This window comes from Bombus pascuorum, chromosome 2, assembly GCF_905332965.1.
Source record: "Bombus pascuorum chromosome 2, iyBomPasc1.1, whole genome shotgun sequence".
NCBI lineage: Eukaryota > Metazoa > Arthropoda > Insecta > Hymenoptera > Apidae > Bombus > Bombus pascuorum.
The window spans coordinates 18,394,926-18,415,299 of NC_083489.1; the positions used below are offsets into that span (position 1 = coordinate 18,394,926).

At 34.5% G+C, this 20,374-nt stretch overlaps 2 protein-coding genes and 1 long non-coding RNA gene across 6 annotated transcripts in view; 2 read left to right on the forward strand and 1 right to left on the reverse strand.

Annotated features, from left to right (window-relative positions):
* Nucleotides 1-25: 25 nt before the first annotated feature.
* Nucleotides 26-5,641, forward strand: LOC132916242 (UDP-glucuronosyltransferase 3A1-like). 2 transcript variants are annotated; one of them, XM_060976070.1, is made up of 5 exons: nt 26-315; nt 583-1,723; nt 2,274-2,619; nt 3,179-3,437; nt 3,873-5,641. In XM_060976070.1, the coding sequence occupies exons 2-5, from the start codon at nt 1,314-1,316 to the stop codon at nt 4,373-4,375; spliced, it is 1,518 nt and encodes a 505-aa protein (XP_060832053.1). In that variant the 5' UTR covers nt 26-315; nt 583-1,313; the 3' UTR covers nt 4,376-5,641. The 2 variants fall into 2 exon arrangements, with proteins under 2 accessions (XP_060832053.1, XP_060832052.1); XM_060976069.1 differs by having other exon boundaries at nt 26-1,723.
* Nucleotides 5,642-7,319: 1,678 nt separating this feature from the next.
* LOC132916244 (protein Wnt-4-like) overlaps nt 7,320-20,374 on the reverse strand; it is a 73,271-nt gene continuing 60,216 nt past the window's right edge. For 2 of the 3 annotated variants that reach the window (XM_060976073.1, XM_060976075.1), the window contains 5 exons: nt 16,865-16,988; nt 16,083-16,240; nt 10,206-10,383; nt 9,167-9,398; nt 7,320-8,767 (listed from right to left, as the gene is read on the reverse strand). In XM_060976073.1, the coding sequence (XP_060832056.1) occupies nt 8,566-8,767; nt 9,167-9,398; nt 10,206-10,383; nt 16,083-16,240; nt 16,865-16,988 (894 nt within the window). In that variant the 3' untranslated portion in view covers nt 7,320-8,565. Of the gene's footprint in view, nt 8,768-9,166; nt 9,399-10,205; nt 10,384-16,082; nt 16,241-16,864; nt 16,989-17,748; nt 17,921-20,374 lie in introns of those variants that run through there. The other variant, XM_060976076.1, reaches the window with a different exon arrangement.
* On the forward strand, nt 11,591-15,269 carry LOC132916252 (uncharacterized). The gene is made up of 3 exons (XR_009660060.1): nt 11,591-12,098; nt 13,204-13,475; nt 14,617-15,269. It is a non-coding gene; the product is annotated as an uncharacterized LOC132916252 (long non-coding RNA).

Genomic DNA, 20,374 nt, shown 5'->3' on the forward strand with positions numbered 1-20,374 from the left:
ATATTCTTCCCAATGGATGTTAGTAATAAAAACATTCAAAAATTAATTTAAAAATTATTACATTACATTAACTATAAAAAATTATTAATATTCTATATACAGTATTATCAGTCAATACAATTTGTAGATTAGACAATCTTTTTCGACCATAAAAGACATTGATACATTTATTATAGTGTACAAAAATGTGAATAAATAGAACAGAGTGTGTGTGAAAACTACTGCGCAAGTACTTCTATATTCATCAAGAATTTAATCGGTATTACTAGTGAACTTAACCTCAACTCGCTACATCAACATCTCAATTTTTCTTACGTTACTATATATTTATTCTATGTTTAAAGGATTTAATTAAATTGTTACATTAGCATCATATGATAATATCACACATCATGCCTAAATAGAGTGCACGCATTCGTATCTAGAGCTGGAGCGTATATTTTCAGGAACTTTTAGCCGCTTCGTGTGTGAAACATTCTTCTTGTTCAGAGGCAAAGTTTGCTTACGAAAGCTGCGTGTTACGACTTGCGACTTACGACCCACGCGATAGTTTACGCTTCATGGTGATTCTGTGTGTTATAGAATCAGTCACTGGTGGACCTAATATTCATCTTTCCTCGGACTAAACTGTCTAGCGTTCTCTACGCAAAGTCTACGTACTCCGTCTAAAAAAAAGCAGTGTTGTTTATCTATGTAATTTGTGAGAGTATATACCTAAGGTGCGAAAATTGTACCTTGTGTATATCACATATTTTAAACAGGTGTCCAAAACCTAAATTGTACAGATTCGTGTATGTTGTAGAATAAATGAAACGCATTCATCGAAACTTATATTGTGTCTTGTATTAACTATTACATCAATTGTACACATATAAGGTGCCTATATAGAGCATACACGTATATAGAACAGAAGTGTTTTCTAAAGAAAAAACCTCTAATTGGTGATTTGTAAACTCGAGGAATAAATGAATATATCGTATTTATATAAGTGTTTTCGAAAGATGAAATTGGTGGGGAATTAGTGATTTGGAAACTGGAGAATTTAACGACTTACTAATAATAAACTGTTTTCATATATGAATTAACGGATGGTAGGAAATAGTGCTGTTTTATTAAGAACTCCCGGGACGGTTTTTTCGTTTTCTTTTTTTAGCGAATGATTGATGCAGTTTCGAAATCGTGATTAATGTAGCGATAACTGACTGAAGATTGCTCGAAATTAAAATGAACGCGGTTTTACATATGTAATACGGCTATCTTCGCAATTTTTCTTCTAAATGTACTAAAAATATTATCTTTTCAAGTAAACGTTTATGGATTTAATCTTTATCGATCGTTACTATTGTTCGATCAAAATGTCGGTAATTATTACGTCATACCTACTTATGTATTTGGCGAACATAATTCACGGTTCCACATTAATTGCACCCCCGCAATCGGCAGTGGTTGTCGCTTTCGAGGATATCTATGACATATCTTTATTAGCCAACACTTTGTCGGATGAAGGGATCGATACAACGTTAATTATACCGGAGTCCAACGAAGACGAAGTTTACGAAACTTTGATCGATGTTGAAGTGCTCACAGTGAAAGTCGAAGTTGATGGATCTGCATATTCTACAAAGAAAACGATTCAAGCGTGTGAAGCTTTGTTAAAAGATGAACAAATCGCGAAGAAGATACAGGAAATTCAACCTACCTTCGCCATATTTCCTGCACTTTGGTATAATTTAATATTGTTATATGTATTTACAATCGAAGTGAATTTCATTAATGATGATACTTTGTATCATTACCGCGTAGTTTCCGAAAGAATTTTTAAAATTGCATTAAAATCATGTTAAATATTTAGTAGCTTCGATTTATATTATATAAATATACTATATAAATATTAGTAGCTTAAAAGTACTAAATATATCGAATTTTTGTAATTTTAGTATATTCCAATTATTTGCATTTTGATATTATTTTCTAATCATTCTAGACATAATTTACTTCCGGTAGTTGGTTTCTAAGTCAAGAAACATAGAAACAATTATTTTTGACTCAAGAAGTTTTAAGTATTCTCTAGTTATTCTTGTCTTTAATTTTAATTTTTGCGATTAGGAATTTCAATTAAAAATAAAAGAAGTATTAATGATTAAAAATAAAACTGATGATTAAATTATAGATTTCTCCAAGAAAGGCAGTGAATTAATTTCTAGCTTAAATAATTAAAAATTATATAAATAATAATATAGAAAATTATAATATCGTAGATAATAAATTTGTAGGCACGATGGATGTTTGCTGCCATGGGCAAGAGCTATTGAATCTATTCCAGTGATATGGACGCGCAATCGAGAAGAAGATCTGTATGTTTTCGAATATACTGGTGCCGCTTTATCGGTTCAGAATACACAAGTTTGGACCCGGTTGTGGACGAGTACTATAAGGAGGTCAATATTCTCCACGGCTCGGAATGAGTACACGGTGTATGCTCTCCGGATAGTGGGAAAATACTTGCCAGATATCAGTCTCGATTTAGATAATCTATACGCTGATGTTCGCCTTATACTTTGGGACGCTGACGTTATCCTACGCTCGGATTATGCATTACTCACCCAGCTGATAGTGGAAGTGAGATATCAAAAATGTTTACTCCGATTCTGTTTCCTGTTCTCCTAATAAGATATTTTTCAATGTCCAGTACATTTAATCGCGCGTTTCATTGTTAATTGTTAAAACTGGACATGGAACAGTTTTAGATATTTGAAAATGAGCAAATTTGGAAATTAAAAAATTAGAAAATTAGAAAATTAGAAAGTTGAAAAATCCCAACATTTGAAAATTTGTATATTTGAAAATTTGACAAAATTTGAGAATTTAAAAAGTAAAAAATTTCACATATAAATCCATTAATAATTCAGCAATCGCAAATTCTAAAATAACCTTCTCTCTTAACTTACAGTATGATATTGAACTTATGCGAGGCTTAACTGATTAGTGCACTCGTTTGGAAAATGAACGGTTTAGGTTCGAATCCCAGTTCAGTAACTTGATACCTTTCCTCTTTTTTTTCTTACCACATAACATACGCCGTAATTCCCTAATAATACCACGCAATACCCATCTCTGTCTTCGGTGTATAATTAAAAATTATCAAAGAAGAACGTTCCGTTAACAATCTTTATTGTAGATCGGCTGTCATCACTGCAGAGGGGCACATCCATTACAAAGCGACCTACACAAAACTCTGATCGAGTATCGAGTGGGTACTATTGTGTCTCTTCTGGATGAAAATTATGAGACGTTAATTAGGGAGCTTGCACAGAAATTACCTCAAGGCAGGGAGGGCCAAGCAGTAGTTTGGAAAAACATGAAATGGCAAAATTCAAATAATGCTCTGCCAGAGAATCTTTTCGTTCAGTCGAAAATTGATCGGCAAGACTTAATAGGTAAAAGATTACATTAAATTGTCTCCTCATAGAATCTTAGTAGATTCCTGATTAAAACTAATTACTTTAATTCTTTCATTTTAAAGAACAATATCATTTACATATCTTTGATGGGCGGATAAAAGAGTATACACCAGGGTTATTAGTTGGACAGAAAAGCACTTACAATATTTAACGTGCTTAAGATCAGGTGTTAAATTTTGGATATACCATTTAGAATCATAGATAAAAGAGCGGGAAAGAAATGAAATTGACTTGTATTATTAGAACCATAAACAAAGCAAAATTTGTTGTTAGTGACCAAAATGACTTATACTCTTTTGCCTGCCTATGAGAGATATTATCTTTTCTTTTCTAACTTTTTCGTCACCTATAAATTTATTGGAAAATATATTTTAAAATAATTTTGATAATATTATTATCATATTATTGCAGGTTATGGACGTACAAGAGTGGTGTTAAGTCATTGTGCAACCACAGAGCTCCTTGAAGCTGCCTTCCATGGAACTCCAGTCATATGTTTCCCCAGAAATCCCAACGAATTTAAAAACGCTGCACGAGCGGTTCAATTAGGCTTCGCACGTTCCGCTGAAAAGATTCATATTTCATCTGGTGAAGAACTAGCTGATATGGTGACTCAGATTCATGAAACTATGGACTACCGCGAGAATGCTAGAAAAGTATCTTTAACCATTCGTGATAGAATAAATCCTGCTGTGGATAGGTTAATCTATTGGTTACGTTACATGGCAAGGACAAAGGATTGGAACTTAGACTTCCTAACTCCAGTCAGTCCAGCGAAGACCTTGAATGAAGATGTCCAATTCTTACTTGGTCTTGTCGTAGGTACTATAGTTGGATTGTTTTCGGCAATAGGTTGTATGATAGCAAAATATTTAGTCTTAGCTAAAACATTAAAGGGAAAATATACGCAATAAAAATGTGGTTGATCTAAAAGAGGAGAAAAAAAAACATGGATTCGATAGGATGGATAATTACGGACACGTTTCGCATATGTATTTATATAAATGCACGTAGAGTACAGGTACATACAAATACAAATGTTACGAGCTAGGGTTTATCTCATTGCTAATGAAGAGATGTAACTATTACGAGAATACTTGATCGATAAGATTGATTGATGATTGATTGCTTGCTTGGAAAAAGCTAGAAAGTATGATGTAGCGTATTATCAACGACGAGGAGAGAAAAATAAATTACAATTTGTCAATACTGCGCTCTGTATGTCGTCTCGTTGCACGAGTGCTCGCTCGTGTGCGTTATCGCCTAAATCCTTACAAACGTACGGACGAATCAGTACTTATAGTTCATTCGATTCTCTTTCTCTCTAGCTCGTTCGCTCTCTCTCTCTCTCTCTCTCTTTCTCTTTTAAGGCCATGTTCCTCTAATTAGATCAGCTGCCTTTGATTATGCCGTTCAAACAGAGATTGATTTATTCATGCAACGAATATACAGAATGTTTCATTCTAAGCTTTGATATTTCATATTATTCAAATTATTTCAATGTCGAGATTTAAATGAGATTTCAATGTTATCATTGTTTATTTTCACGTCCCCTTTTTATTCTGTTTTTGTAATTTATGAAAGATGTACATTAGATTAATTTGTATATGTGAAATCTTGTAAACAAATGAAAGATATGAAAATAGGTTTTTTTCATAATCTTTGTAGAATAATAATAAAACATCTTTCACTTGTAACGAATAATTTTCGGAATCGTTCAAAGATATAAACTAAATATAACACCCTGTATATTCGCATATCATTACTATCGACACATGTCATCAAACAATTCGTTACCTCATATAGATTTAAGAAAAAAAGATCATCGTCACGTAAGACGGGTGTAAAAAAAACTGATCTTCGTATAAAATATTGGTCATTGTAAAAAGAAGAAAAAAATACAGAGTAAAAAGCTGTACATATATTCAGTATAAAAAATTGTTTTAGTATAAAAAAGAAGATTAAAAAATTGTCTTGTAAAAGCGAAAAATCATCGAGCAATCGTAATTAAGAGATCGCGACACATGATCAATTCGGACTTCGTAATTGACTAGACTGTGATCCATCTAGATCAGCGTGGCTGAAATGCGACGAAACGGTAGCTTCCACTTCGCGCAATGAGATATTATAGAACGTTACTCCCTATGAAGAAATACAATGAAATATACTGATGAAAGTTGTTTCATGAGGATGAATAAAAAACAAAGAAACGAAATGAAAGAACAAAGAAAGGAAAAATAAAAGATGAGAGGAGGGAGGCTGCGGAAAACGCAGGAGCGATCACTCTTTTCAAAATGCTCCAGTTTCTCTCTCAATGCAGCATTCAATGAATCTAATTAACATCGATCGTGTTTTCATGCATAGCTGGCAGAAGCGATATAGCGTGATTACAAGTCTATTTCATAGTCCTAACGACAATCTAAAATATAGATATATATTATGTCAACTCAGAATTTCTTCTTCGTTTGTAGCATATTTAAACAAATTTTGTATATTATACAATTTGAGAAGCAAATTTTAGAATTTCATAATTTACTATCTTTTCACACAATGCACATTATACTAAAATTGTGAATATACATTCACACATTTAAGTATTCACGTTTACAACTTGGAGTTCAAGATGCCGCTATGAGACACCTATGATTCTAGGTGCGACAATATCAATGTCGCCGTTTAATGTGTCAATTTATATAACCTCACTATGTTGCTTCCACCAACAATACATGTTCTGTATGTATATATGCTTATCTATATACAGCGCGGCAGTCGTGGACGTAAAATCTACAAAACGGCAAGGAGACAGTATGTACAGTCATTGGCAGAATTGTTCCCGAATCGAGTGACTCGAGGCGAACTGTCGAGAGCGGATATGTGTTGCTATCGCGGCCTCCTTTTCCTTTATTTGTTCGCTGCACTTCTCTACCGCTCTCTGTACTCTTTTCTCTGATGTAGACTCTCGCTTTCGTAGTCCGCCTCGCTCCTCGTAACTCGCATTGTTCGCCGATACGCGGCCGACATACTGCGAGTAGTGTACAGTGAGTCGTGAAAGTACATATTTAGACGCCTGCAGACGTAAAGCATAACGCGTATGGCTTGCATAAGTTACGCTGGAACTTTTAAAATATGGTTCCAAGAGGCTATATAGCTTGGACAAATTCGAGGCAACAGCTCAAGATCGTCGCTTCACCATCCTCACCATTCAATGTTTGGTTACTATATCGTTATATCTTTAAAATTTTTTTATAATTCGGGCTTTGACATATTTTATTATTGATAATTATGAAACGTTACGTTAAATATGAAAATTATGTTCAAAAGTTATTGGATGCTTTATAGTCAGAACAATATTTTAAAAGTTTCGGTATAACCTATATTGCGTTTCATTTCCGGCTGCAAAGCGCATAAGCGTATTTTTGCAGCTCACTGTAATTCGCTTCGTATTTAGGTGAAGACAAAGTGGTTCTAGGCGCTAGAGAGCATTGGTATACAATGAGATACCTACACATCGTGGAGGTTTTTACTTCGAATATAAATAAGACTCTCGCGCCATACGCAAATGTGCGAGCACGAACAGAAAGTTAGGAAAGAAGAGAAAAACAAAAATATGGAAAGAAAGGAAACAGTTGAAAAATGGAAAGAAAGGAATAGGGGGAAGAATGGTCGTCGAGTGGCCTAATATCTCGCCTATATTACTCTATTTCATCCTCGTGTTCAGATTCTCGCTTATGTGGACACTCGATCTCGTTCACGCGGAAACACTCGCACGCTTCTCTATTATCGTCATGTTCTCACTCTCTCTCCCTCTCGCGTCAGCAAAAACCGTAAATTATTAACATATTGAGTTTCAGCCAAGGATCAGTACGCTGCGAATACGTTTAGCTGCTCTCAATGTCAAATAAAATATTCATCGCTACACAGTAGTATCATCGATTAAAACAAGATCCTTTTCGAAAGGTTCAATTTCACTCTTCCTACGATTACGTAAATTGTAGTATAAAACGAGCACTATTGCGCGTATAATATATGCTCTTATAGTCGAGCCCAATTCCCGTTACATTTTTAGATATCCGTGAAAATTGGTGTAATTTTTCATCGTCGATCCTCAACATGTTAACATTTACATAAATAATGGTGCACCTGAGAGCCAGACTAGTATAATAAGCCACGTAACTGTGCAACTGCATAGACACCTTGTACTCACTGTCGCAACGTTAATACTGAGACGACTCTAGTTTTATGACAGGCATCTTTTTTACTTCAAAGTTCTTTCTATAGAATGTTCTATTTTGCTTGGATTATTTTAAATATCTCTGTGGTGTTTGATAATATGAAAAATGATGCATTCTAAAATAACTAAATCTTTTTTTTATCTTAAGAGATATTTTGGCGATTGTTCACAATTGTTTTCGATAATTTAGTAATTCAGGATTACTTAAGGTTCAGATTTTTTATATGTTAACACTCCCACAAGTAACTCAGTAACAATTCTTTCAATTGATAGCAATGTGACTTTTTGATGGGTTTAATTAGTCTATTTCTATTACCAAAAACAACAGAGATATTAAGGTATCACGTGTATCATTTTGTACATCGTAAACACGTTTAGATACATCCTAACATCTTAACATTCTAACCGTCCGGAAACTACATTATATACGCTCAAGGTCGATAGTTGCCGAAGTGCGGTGGACTTACGACACTCTGACTGTCAGGTACAGAATGCACTATAAATGTAACGTGTTACTCTTCGTAGCCTCTCGCGGCGCTTTTCTCTACTCGGCACGCGACTGACTTCCATATCTGGAGCCAAATCGGCCTCGATTGAATTAACTTAAACAAACAAGAAAAGAAAAAAAAAATACAAACTAAAAGAAACAAATATCAGAAAAAGAAAAAACACGGGGATGGTAGATGCGCGATCTCTACCCTGATTCCATTGCGACCATGAGAACGGGCCATCGTGTATCGAGGGATCGTGGAGAAATTGCCTCGACGCAGAGGGTCGTTAAGCACCTTTCGGTAGGTAGGCCGACCGGAATGCAATTTTTTTTGCTTCTTCTTCTTCTTTTTTCCTTTTCTTATCTTTTCTTTTGTTTACCGCCTAATTGCACACGTGCTCTTCCCGTTTGTGCCGACACAGCTCGCACTTCACGTGACAACACCAGACGAATCGACAATTGCATTTCTCGGTCACGTCCCGGACTCTCGTCTGGTATCCCCGACCGCAGCATAGTAATCGACATCCGTCCAAACCAAGGGATGTTCGATTGCATATCCTTCCTCTTGTCCCGGGAATACCGAGCCTAAAAATAGAGATATTTAGAAAAGGTGTTCTAAATAAAAGAGGTTTCAATTATGAAAAATTGTATTTTAAAATTAATTTTATTGAGAGTAGATGAATTTTTCTTGTTGATTGAGGACCCAAAAATTGAGTTATGGATTGTATAAAATCAGGTAACATTGAAGGCCACTTCTTTTAACATTGTGGCTTTGAACCTTCGTGTATATTACTGCCCTCTGCATTTCAAACGAGAACTACAGTAGTAAGAACTGAGTGACTACTGTAAATTAAAGTGGAATAATAACCCAAATAAATGTTATAGTAAGATTTTAACTTAATAAGTACTTTAGTTTTAAATGTAATATAAAAAATAAATGTATAAAAGATATAATAAAAAAAATAGTAATGTTCAACTTCTCACGTGATATTTTTTTCACAATAGTCAGGACTATCTTCAAGGTACACTAGGTCCGTTTTATTAGGTCGTTTGAGGTCTGGACGAGCAGGCCTCAATCTCGCTGGTCTTCTACCTCCACGTTGTGCCAGTCGTACCAACGCTGCTCCTTCGTGCAACGCGGCTAACGCTGCTCCAGCCACCCTGAATGCCGGCAGTCTTCTCCAACAGACGCGTACGCTGCATGACCCAGACATTCCTAAGACAATAAAACAATTGTTTCAATAGACATTTAGAAAAATAAAAAGAAAAGATTACGAGTATGTATACTGTAATATGGAGAACTTTAAGTATTTAACCTTAAAGTGGTAAAACTTAATAGAGACTTGGAACATCTTCTGTATTAAGATTGTGAAGAGCACAGAAAGGCATAAAGAACTACAATAATGTTTTGAATTTGTAGAATTCTTTTACAGAGTATTTTATGACATACAAAATTCAATAAGCAATATTTTAATACAGATCTAATAAGATTCTCTAACCTTACAATTGAAAACCTCCTTTATTCTTAAGAAGTACATTGAAATATAAATAAATCACAAATTTGTGATTCATATACTTCCTGCTATTCATTGTTTCCTATACAAGAACGCATTAATTGTTTTAGTATCTAAAGCAAACATTTGATATCTATCTCTAGTATTCTCTATCATACCATATATGTATTTTTATTGATCCTGATATTTCTTCATTTTTCAAACCTAATTATCAAGCAATAAGAAAACATCTAAAAAACGGACAAGGAAGAATAGTCGCTAGTTTCACGAGACTGATAAAACGAACGTCACATTCTTTCTTTTCACGGCATGCTTTGAGGCTGAAACAGGTCTCAGGAGAAATTCTTCTACCCATGAATCTGTACACGCATGAACGCAGCGAACCAACGACGAGGTGTGGAGTGGGAGAAAGCAAGGGATTGGTGAAATCCTAAGTCGTTAAAGCGTGAGGAATGAAAAATAAGAGCGTAGATAGAGGACCTTATCTGTATAACACGTTAATAGCTCACCATGGCATTTGCACACGCGTTGCATTCTCGAGCGGACCGCGCGCCTGCCAGATTCGCTATCATGCTTCCTCATCAGCTGGCCAGCCAGCCCTTTTGGTCCGTGCAGCACACCCTCCTTCACGGGTTCCTCGCTACTATCAGACCACTCTCGCGAGAATTTCTCTCCGAAGTGGATGTCCTGAATGAGGAACAAAATTGTTTTTGATATGAGGTTAGGTCTAATATGACATTAGAGGAGAGGAATTATTTTTGTAAAAGTCGGTACGATTTTTGGAATAAATTTTCAAAAGGTGTAGCTTTGAAAAAGTAACGCAATATTTTGTAATTAAATTTTGGGTAAAGCAATGGTACTTTGTACTTTGTTTTAGAAATTTCTCGCGATGAGTATTAAAAAATCAATAGAATGCAAAAATATTGGAATGCTTGGGAAATTTTATATTTACATATTTAGTAAGTATGTTAAGGAGATAAATGTTTCATAAATATCTTAACAAGGAAAAAAGAAATATTTCTTTAAAAAAGAATAATTATTTAAAGAGAAAAGATAAAAAGTCGATTTATCTGTGATCGAAAATGTATCTGTTCGTTAAATACAATTTTTAAATTGATTGCTAGCCCTTCATGCATCTAACTGAAACAATACACTCGTTACAGTATCGAGCAGTACTTGGATCACCGATTCCCTATACATATATGCATATATATATATATTCGTTCGTTAAGCGCTACTTTTATCTAACTAACTCGCAATACTCGACGATTCGAGCACCACTCGAACCACTATTGACCTAGTAATGTATCTGCCTCTCGATGCCAACGATAAACCCACAGGAAAAAGGAAACAATAATCTCAACCAGTATACTATCAAATGCAAGATTCCACGTAATCTTCTCATCCACTTCAAAATTTCAATTTTTTCCATTTATGATCTCAAAACCTTTTAATTTTCTTGATCAACAAGAAGGGCTACAATTAGCAACGGGAGCTTCTATTGGGAATTTAAAGAAGAAAGGAACCCATTAAAATTCCCTAGATTTAGAAAAATCATAAGTAACATTTTTCTTTAAAACAAACTTGTAAATGTGATAGAGTGCAAAGGATAGCATAATAGAGCGCCGGGTAGATTTTTCACTTTACATTTCAAACAATTTTAAAACTAATAGTATATAACTATATAGCTAGACTACGGATTTTTATGCATATATGGAAAATTCAACGATGCAACATTTTGCACAATGGGACATGGAAAATTACATAAAATGTTCACAGTATACTATAATTTATACTAGATGTAGCAAATTTCATTGTAACCTACATCGTTTAAATATTTTGGTAAAAATATAAATTTACATAAACATCCACAGTCTGCATATAACTTCTCCTTTTCTTCCCATCTCTTCATACCCAATATTATTTAAAATTATTTAGACATGGCTTTTAGAATATAAGATGAAAAGATATCGCTTTTAGAATACAAGACGAAAAATCTATTTCACCAGAAACTTTTATACGCTGATATGTCTTTTGCAAACTTGCTAACGAACCGCTTTTATGCATTTAATCCTTCCCCAGTTAAGATCTAGCATTAAACCGCTTTTCCTTAAACAGGCATTGTTCGTTTGGAGGGTAAGAAATTCCAACTGAAAGCGCCAACTAACAGACGGACGACTTATCGACGAGAGGTATAACGGTGGCAGCGATATTCGTTAGCCAAGCTCGAGGCACGACGGTGTCGGCAAACATCATTATCTCGGAAATCTGTCAACGGGCTGAAGCCGTAGACGAAACGTGGCATCCCATGGGATAGGACAGCGGGGCTTGTTAAGGAATCCGTGTCCGGAACTTGGGAAAGGCCAGAGGCCGCAGAAGTGGGCGAGTGGGTAATCCCGAAGGTAAAAGCAGCGCCACTTTCCCGACACTTCCCGCTCTTCTTCCTGCCACGTGAGTTCCTCGAGAGCACGTGTCTCCCTCCTTCCGTCTCATGCTGTTTCTTCTCTTCTTTTTTTCCCCCGGTCATCTGTCTAGCCCGCCTTTTTTTCTCGCTACACGCTCGTCTTTTCTCTGTTGTCTTTTCTCACGCTTTCCTCTCTTTGTTCCTTTCTTTTAGAATTGGAGATTTTCTGCTCTCTTGGATAGGAATTTCTGAAGAAGATTTCTTCTTGCAAAATTCTGGTTACTTTCTGTGTCTACTTTCTTTGTTGTTTTGTTCTTTCTACTTCATTCCTATCTTTCATAAATTCTTTTTTTATGTTACTACTAAATAATCTACGTTTTCAGATATCTAAACAATTGTGTTTCTCTTATCCCCTTTTCACGTTCTGTTTATTCCCCTTTCCTAATTCCTCTATCTCTTTGTCACCTATTCTTTATAATTTCTATAATCATTCTAATTTTCAATTCTTTTTCCTTTTCATTTCTTCTCAATTTCCGCTATCATACCTTGCACCTCTAATATAATTTCTTCTTCTCTTATCCGTTTTTCCTCTTCCCCACTCTTGTTTCTTTATAATCTTTGTAATCTTGCTAAATTACAACCTTTACTTCTTCTCATTTTCATACCTTACACCCTTTGGTACAATTCTATCTTCACTTACTTTTTTACCTCTTTCTCTATCGTCATTTATTTCCTTTTTCTAGCTCCTCCACCCCGCTCCCATTAATTTTTTTCATCCACGATTTGTCCTCGAGCATCGTGTCTCCAATTGCTCTCCACTTCTTCCACCCCTTTCTCCACCCATCTCTCTATTTACCCTCTATCTTGCCTTCTCTCTTTCTCTTTTTCTCTCTGCACGTATTTACGTTCTCATGTGCATCACTCACGTTCCGAGTTACGTGGCCGATATGTCCGGGCTGTGTGCGGGGGCAGGAGGTGGCGGGTTGTTGCAACTTAACAAGCTTAGCCCCCTTAATCCCCTTGTAAGCTAGCAATGTCTACAAGGGGTCAGCCGTACGCATGAAATGCATCCGTTTACAGGACGAGCTTTGTCTTCGTTCCAGGGTTAAGGTTTACGTCGACCGACCGTGCTGAGATCGAGACGACAAATTGGGGATGCCTGTGCGGGGCAGTGCTTCGCCCGTGCGCTTCAGGGGTGGCCTCTCCGTTCTACAGGGTCAACAAAATAACTAAATTCTTAGATTATTCCTTTTTTTATTTAACATTTCTATTTTTTTCTTTTCAGGGTGTCTATTTATAACCATTGTATAAAGCATTTAAAGATAAAATAATACAAATAACACAAGTGTTTAATCTGAGAATACTGTTGATAAAGGTAAATTTTGGAAAAGATTATTTTAGTTAGAAAGCTAGTTATTTTGATAAATGAAAATTATTATACAGACGTTAGTTCAGAGAATGTTTAACTGTGTTAAAAGTTACTTCAGAAGAAATCACTAAAAATCATTTTACTGAAGGTTATTTTATTATAATTTAATAAAATTGTGGGTAAAGGTGAATTTTAAGAAAGGTTATGTTATCAAGGTTTATTATAAAAAAATCTATATACTTCTAAATATTAAAATATATATTATATGTGGCTATAAAAGTTTAGAAATTTATGTATTTTTTTACTAAGTGGGGCAACTTTTTTTCTATTTCACTTCTGATAGTTTGCAAAAATTTTTTTAAGTTTCGGACCCACATCTTTGTACTACCCTCTACATGTTTTTTTAATGAAATAATAATTTTTTAATTTGCTTCGCATGAAAGAATATCTAGCGTAAAAAATGATAGCAGTCTTAAGGTCCCTAGGAAACAAAATAAAAAACGTAATGAAATCATGAATATATAATACAACCCGTGGTCCAATTTATTCTGGATAAAACGCATTTTGATCGGCCCATTAACGACGAAAACACTCAAGATAACGGAGGTTCACCCTGTACATCATTCCCATGATTCCCGCCCATAAACTACTAACAACATTGATTCGAAGTTAATATACTTCAGAATGAAACAGCGTTTTCCTACCCTAGTCAAGCCTCCTTCACCGAATTAACTAATTCCCACTGATTTCGGCCGACCACTTTATCAAATAATTCATATTATGCTTCAGAGATTGGAAAATATTTTTTTGAGTACATAATAGAAACATATTTAACTTTCTACATCAATTTCTAATTTACTAAATTATTCCATTTAACATCTCTATTAAAAAATAGTCTATGCATTCGAATAAAATTCTAGTCGATAAAAGAATTCTAATATTTCAATTTTAATAAGTTTCCAAAATTCTTCTTAAAGAGGAAAAATATTCATGACCTCAAACTAATATCAACGTACAAAGAAATTGTAAAATATTTTTCAAAGTTCTATTTCCATCGTTACTAAAATTTCCATTAAGTAATTAAGCTATATATTTGAGATCTATTTGTCTTGAGAAGAAAGCATAAGCAAACCGTTGTCGACTCTAGTGTACCAGCAGTTCCCGAGAAAAAGCTAACCACCGTTGTTCTCTGTATCGGTGAGGGGTTTGTCCCTTGAACCCTGCACGCGGAACACGAAGAAAAGGATACTGTTACGTATACTCCGGTCTGTTCTCCTCAGTCCTGAAAAGGGTAGAAAATAATCGTCGTTTGTCGGCGGAACGGAATTTCATTAAGTTCCACGGCAGCCGTTTAGATTGATTTACGATCGATGCACGATAAAGTAAAAAGAAGAAAATTGATCAAGAACTCGCGAGCGACTCTGGTTTCGTGTTTCCACGAAATTGAAAACGCCGCCTTAAGCTCGCCGCCCGCGATGTAATTCAACCGTCTGCGCGCGTTGCCTCGCTTAATTAACGGACGTTGTTGCGTAAGAACCAAGCGAGGAATTCGTTAAAGTGAATCGAAATTAATTAAGTTGCCAAGGTTTTTAGAAGGGTGGAAATACTCCCGAATAAATGTTTCTTCAAGTTATGAAATTAAACCCTAGAATAATATTCTGATATATTATTAAGATGCAATTGTTTTTTGCAAGATATAATAGTATGTTTTTATACATACATTAAATGCAATGTAATAAATGTATTTTCATATAGTTTTAAGTACCTTGTAATTTTTGTAAGAAAGAATGATTGTATTGTTTGTAATACAAGGTACCCATAATATTAAAAATTTAATAAACAAAATGCTTATACTTATGCAAATAGCCTTCATGATACAAAATACATGTAATATTAAAGACTTCAATTCTCTAAAAAGATATGGTATCGTTTATATATTATATTCTCAAGCAGAAAAGAATTTCTATCATCACTGAATTCTCCTCTGTACTATTTGTCTCTTATCTTTTTAAATATCACGACTTATTCAAACTAAACCATTCTCTATCCTGTATCACATAAATGAACTCTCAATAAATCAACCAATAACCTACAAGAATAAAAAGAACATTGTATCATCTCCAATTTTTAAATTAAAAATTTAATTACCAACTCATCAAAGCTTATATGTATAATATTTCCATCTCATGTATCATCATGGATATATTACTGTTGCTTTAACACTAATTTTAGCAGGCCCGGTTAAATGACCAGTTTCAAAATTTAATTTAAAATTGTACATTCATTGTTACTTCTTTTGTTCATCTAACTTTATGTAAACTCTTATATTAACAAAACTCGACAAATTGATTAATCAGATAATATAAGAATTTACATAAAGTTAGGTGGGCAAAGGAAATAACAATGAATGTACAATTTTAAATTAAATTTTAAAACCAGTCGTTTGACCGGGCCTGGTAAGGTTAGTTTAACAGCAAGTAATATTATTAAAGATTTCTATATAAGGAACAAGCCTAAGGGAGGTTAAAGGATAAGACGAGTCAAATTTATGGTATCATTTGCCCGCGCGTTATTTTTCAAAGGAGAAGGGAATACAAATAGAGGGGAAATTACCTCGCTGCAGCCGCCCCATTGCCAATTATTCGGGTGGCGTGTTCTGACTCGGTTGTCGCACGAGCAATCGGTGAGTTCGCCCCTGGAACAGGCTCTGGTGACACTGTAAGCAACTCCCGCTGCCGATATTGCGTACACGAACGCTGCTTCGCGACTGTCTGCAAAGATGCACCGGAATTTCTACGTTGTAGCACAAGTTTTTCCATTTTCTGCAAGCTGCTAGCGTATTTTACTCTAATAAAAAACAAAATTATACCGCTACACCTGCACCGTGGGAGGTTTAATTAAAAAAAATTATTTCTCGCTCACGGGGAAAAAATTTCTTTTAATTGCTTTGGATGTGTTAAATATGAAAGCTTTGGGGCTACGTTTTCTCTATTATATGCTTCTTAACACGTAGTTAAAGTTTGAAAAAAATCCCTAAGAATCTCATTTTCTCGGAGAAATACTTTAATTATCTTTATAACCATGGCTATATCTATGTTTACGTTTGTGTGTGTATCTACATACGAATTCACGTGTATTACAGTATATGCTTATATAAATATAAATTAAATATATAGTGTTATTATAGTTACTACTTTTAACCTCAGTTACCAAAAACCTACTGTCAAATCAAATTTCCATCCTGTCTCAAATACACCAATCATAACCTCTGAATACATCCATTTTCACGTCGAACTAAAACTTCTCTTCATCTTAAGCTACCACTTTGCGAGAATCTCCTCTCACTGCGCATGCGTCTTAAGCTTTATTCCCTTCAAGACGAAGATTTTACTTACTGACTAGCATCACACCGCCGAAAATGTTGTCCGGATTTTCCGGGCTGATGGAGCAATTCCATCTGGCCGACCGAAACTGGTGCTGACATTCCTCGATGGCCAACCTTGCGCCCGCGCTGACTGCCTGAAAGTAAAAATTGTGAAAACCACGAATGGAAAAGAAAACAATTTCACATGAATATGCATACATACAAAAACCATGCTGATCAACTTGATAAATTAAAATGCAGGGAAAAATGATAATTACAAATTACAAAGATAAATAAATTTTCAAAAATTTATCTTGGAGCTTGTGATATTTTATATCTTTCTGTAATAAATAGATTTATGAAAATGAGTTAAACTAATTATGTGCCTGTTTCATGAAATTGAGAACTCTTAAAAATAGAGATCGGTTTAATTTCTAAAAGTACGATATATCGTTTCTCATGAATTGGTTGAGGATGTACAAATATGTTATGTAACTAGCATAGTAAGCTTGTAATTAGATTCGTTTAATGTTGATTCTAATATTAGAATGTAATTGAACTGGTGTCAGTGGGTGGACATGTTCTATATTAGGATCTATTGAGAATCTGTTGACGTGCAATTAGTAATCACTGTCTGTAATAGCAAGTGGTTGAAATTAATACGGCTTCGATCACTGGGATTAATGCTAATTAGAAGTTGTTTGCAGAAATTGTTGTTGTCGTTGGACGATGTTAATTTAGGTTGCGTGTTGGGAGAATTAGAGAACGCTTTGTAGGTGGTAAGTGTAAAATTTGAGAAATGTTGGAAAAAATTTCGGATACACAAAGAAGAGGCTTATAATTAAAACAATTACAAATAGTTATTTTATAATAAAACTTGAAAACGGAGTTTAATAAGCTTTATCAATTCCTAACCTCAAAGTACCAAATTCCACTCACAACACTAATCATATTTCAAACAGTTATGACGAACATAAATCAATATCAACTTCATCTTCAATTTCATTTATTATACAGAAATTTTAAACGATTCTTTTGGACAATGATTGAATCAACAAGCAGTATCCTCATATATACTTCCAGTCAAACTCGTAACCTGAAACCAAGTCAACTCATGGTCAGAATAAAGACCTTAGAGATGGAGAAAGATAAAAAGAAAACACGTACAGCTCGATGGTCGAAATTTCGACACGACACAAATCGAGGATCGTTCGACGTGTATCTGGTTAATCGACCGAGGATTAAACGTCGCGGTGTCGTTATGAATATTCATAGAGTGGTCTTTTGTCGGTAAGCAAGATTTGGAAAAGCAAGATAGTCGGCGTCGTTCAAAGAGATATATCGAGCCACGAGTTTACCTAGACACCGGTTTCTAGACGAACACTGCTTCTGCCCTGCCCCACCACGACAAGATTTGTGCATTAGGCAGAGGTAAACGCGATTTTGGGCAACATTCGACCGCTTTTTTACCGGCCGTGCTATCCAACTGTCGCAGGCTGCGACGGATTGCCAAAGACTTTCTTTATGTAATTGGAATTTATTTATAGTACCATAGTAACATGGATTTGATTTTTTGTATTTGATCTTAATTTGTTAGGTTATATCACATTGATGTTGATACATTAACCTATAAATTAGACCAGTTTTAAAGCATACAGTTTTAATCCACTAGTTCAAAATTTATTTTCTTTCACTACAGTATAGTAACGTAGAAAATGCAAAAAGAGTTGACGATTAAAGAGTTAATCTTTTCTCTTAAAATCTAAACTATACAAAAGTAAATTACTTGCGCATTAAATTAATTACACAGTGTAAAGTCAAGCTCGCAAATGCTTTCAACTTATAAAATCGAAACTACTCAAAAATACGTCACTTAAAAATTAAATTAGGTACATAGCATAAAAACTAAACTCGCATCTCTCAGTTCTGTAAACCTAACGCAAGATGCTTTTTGTCATAAATGTACCGGTGCAGGTGCTCTTCTTGGAATAAAGGTTAAAGACCCTTGGGTATAGGGAGTTAATTTTAGTATGCAGGTATTATTTAGAATTTTATTACTTTTTGAGATTATAGCGTAAATTCTGTACCGTTGAATGCCGAGCACTTTAATACTCGTGTATTGACATTTTTTTCATGTTAATGTGGTTATGTTAAAGTATCCCTAATAAAATGTTACTTTTCTTGTTTTTAGTGAATTCTTGTGCTCGGTGTTGATTTTTAATGAACGTAGAATTAAATGGTATAAGGAGAAAGTCGGAGCAAATGGTCGGATAAGGTTTGACGTTGTTGGTTGGAATTTTTAAATGAGTGTGTTTCACTTTATAACACTTTGAAGTAATATATGTATAATTAAGTACTTTTAGTAGAAATTAAGGGGTTGTTTGTAATTGTAAAATTTCAACTTTTTAGGATATGCAAATTTCTGATTCCTGTAAAAGGGAATTTTTTTTGGAGGAATAATTAAATAATTTAAATAATTTGGTTATTTATTAGAATGGACGTATTTCATGATTATTAAAAATCTGAGTATTTATTAAAATTGTAGAATATCAAAACGTGCTCGTTTCAAAATTTCACCTAAATATTTACTCAAAATTTTACAGTGTTTAACATTTTCTCATAAGAAATATATTTATTTGAAAAACTAAATCTTCCAAAGAATCTTCATTTCTAAAAGCATTACCATGCATCACATTACACTTCTCTCAAAATCATGCTATATTTCCAAGCAATAATTCTTGAACTAAAACATAATGTGCGAATTATTCTTGGCCTAAACGCTCTGAATAATGTTTCTACTCGGTATCTCAAACAAATCTTCCACTAAATTTGTTTGAAATAACTGAAATACCATCTCGTAGACGTAACTTTCGCAAACATTTGGAATATTCGGCTGTTTCAAACTAATTTACAACGGCAGAAACAGAGTTTCACGGAGATCCAAGGCAAGATCAGAGAATTCGCGACTTCATTTACCGACTGCGAGGCGTCTCGAAAGGAGGTCGTGTAGGGTTCACTGAAGACCCTGACTGTTCCAGAGCTCGAGTATTAAATATTACAGGCGCGGCAAACGAAAGCTACAACTCGACCGCTGCATTCCGGGAGTTCTTTAGAATCGTGCGAATTCACCGGTGCGCTCGCGCCATTTTCCACCGACGCTCAATTTTCCCCTTCGCGATACCGGATCATTTTTTTATCCCTCTACATCACCGTAGAGCTTGAAACATATGTATCCACATGTATGTTTATACCTTTCTAAATTTTATTTCAATTTATTTCTTCTATCTGTATTCTTCTAATTTATATCTCTTTACATCTTGTTTTCATTTATTTTGATGCTTATGTTTATATCTTTCTATATTTTGTTTTAAGTGAGTATTGTGTTATATATCGTGTTACATGTTATGTTATGTTATATATATTATATTTGTTTACAAGCGCGCAATTACACGTTATTATATTGTTGTATATTTATATTTATATATATATACAACAATATAATAACATTATATATATGTTGTATATATATCTTTGTATATGT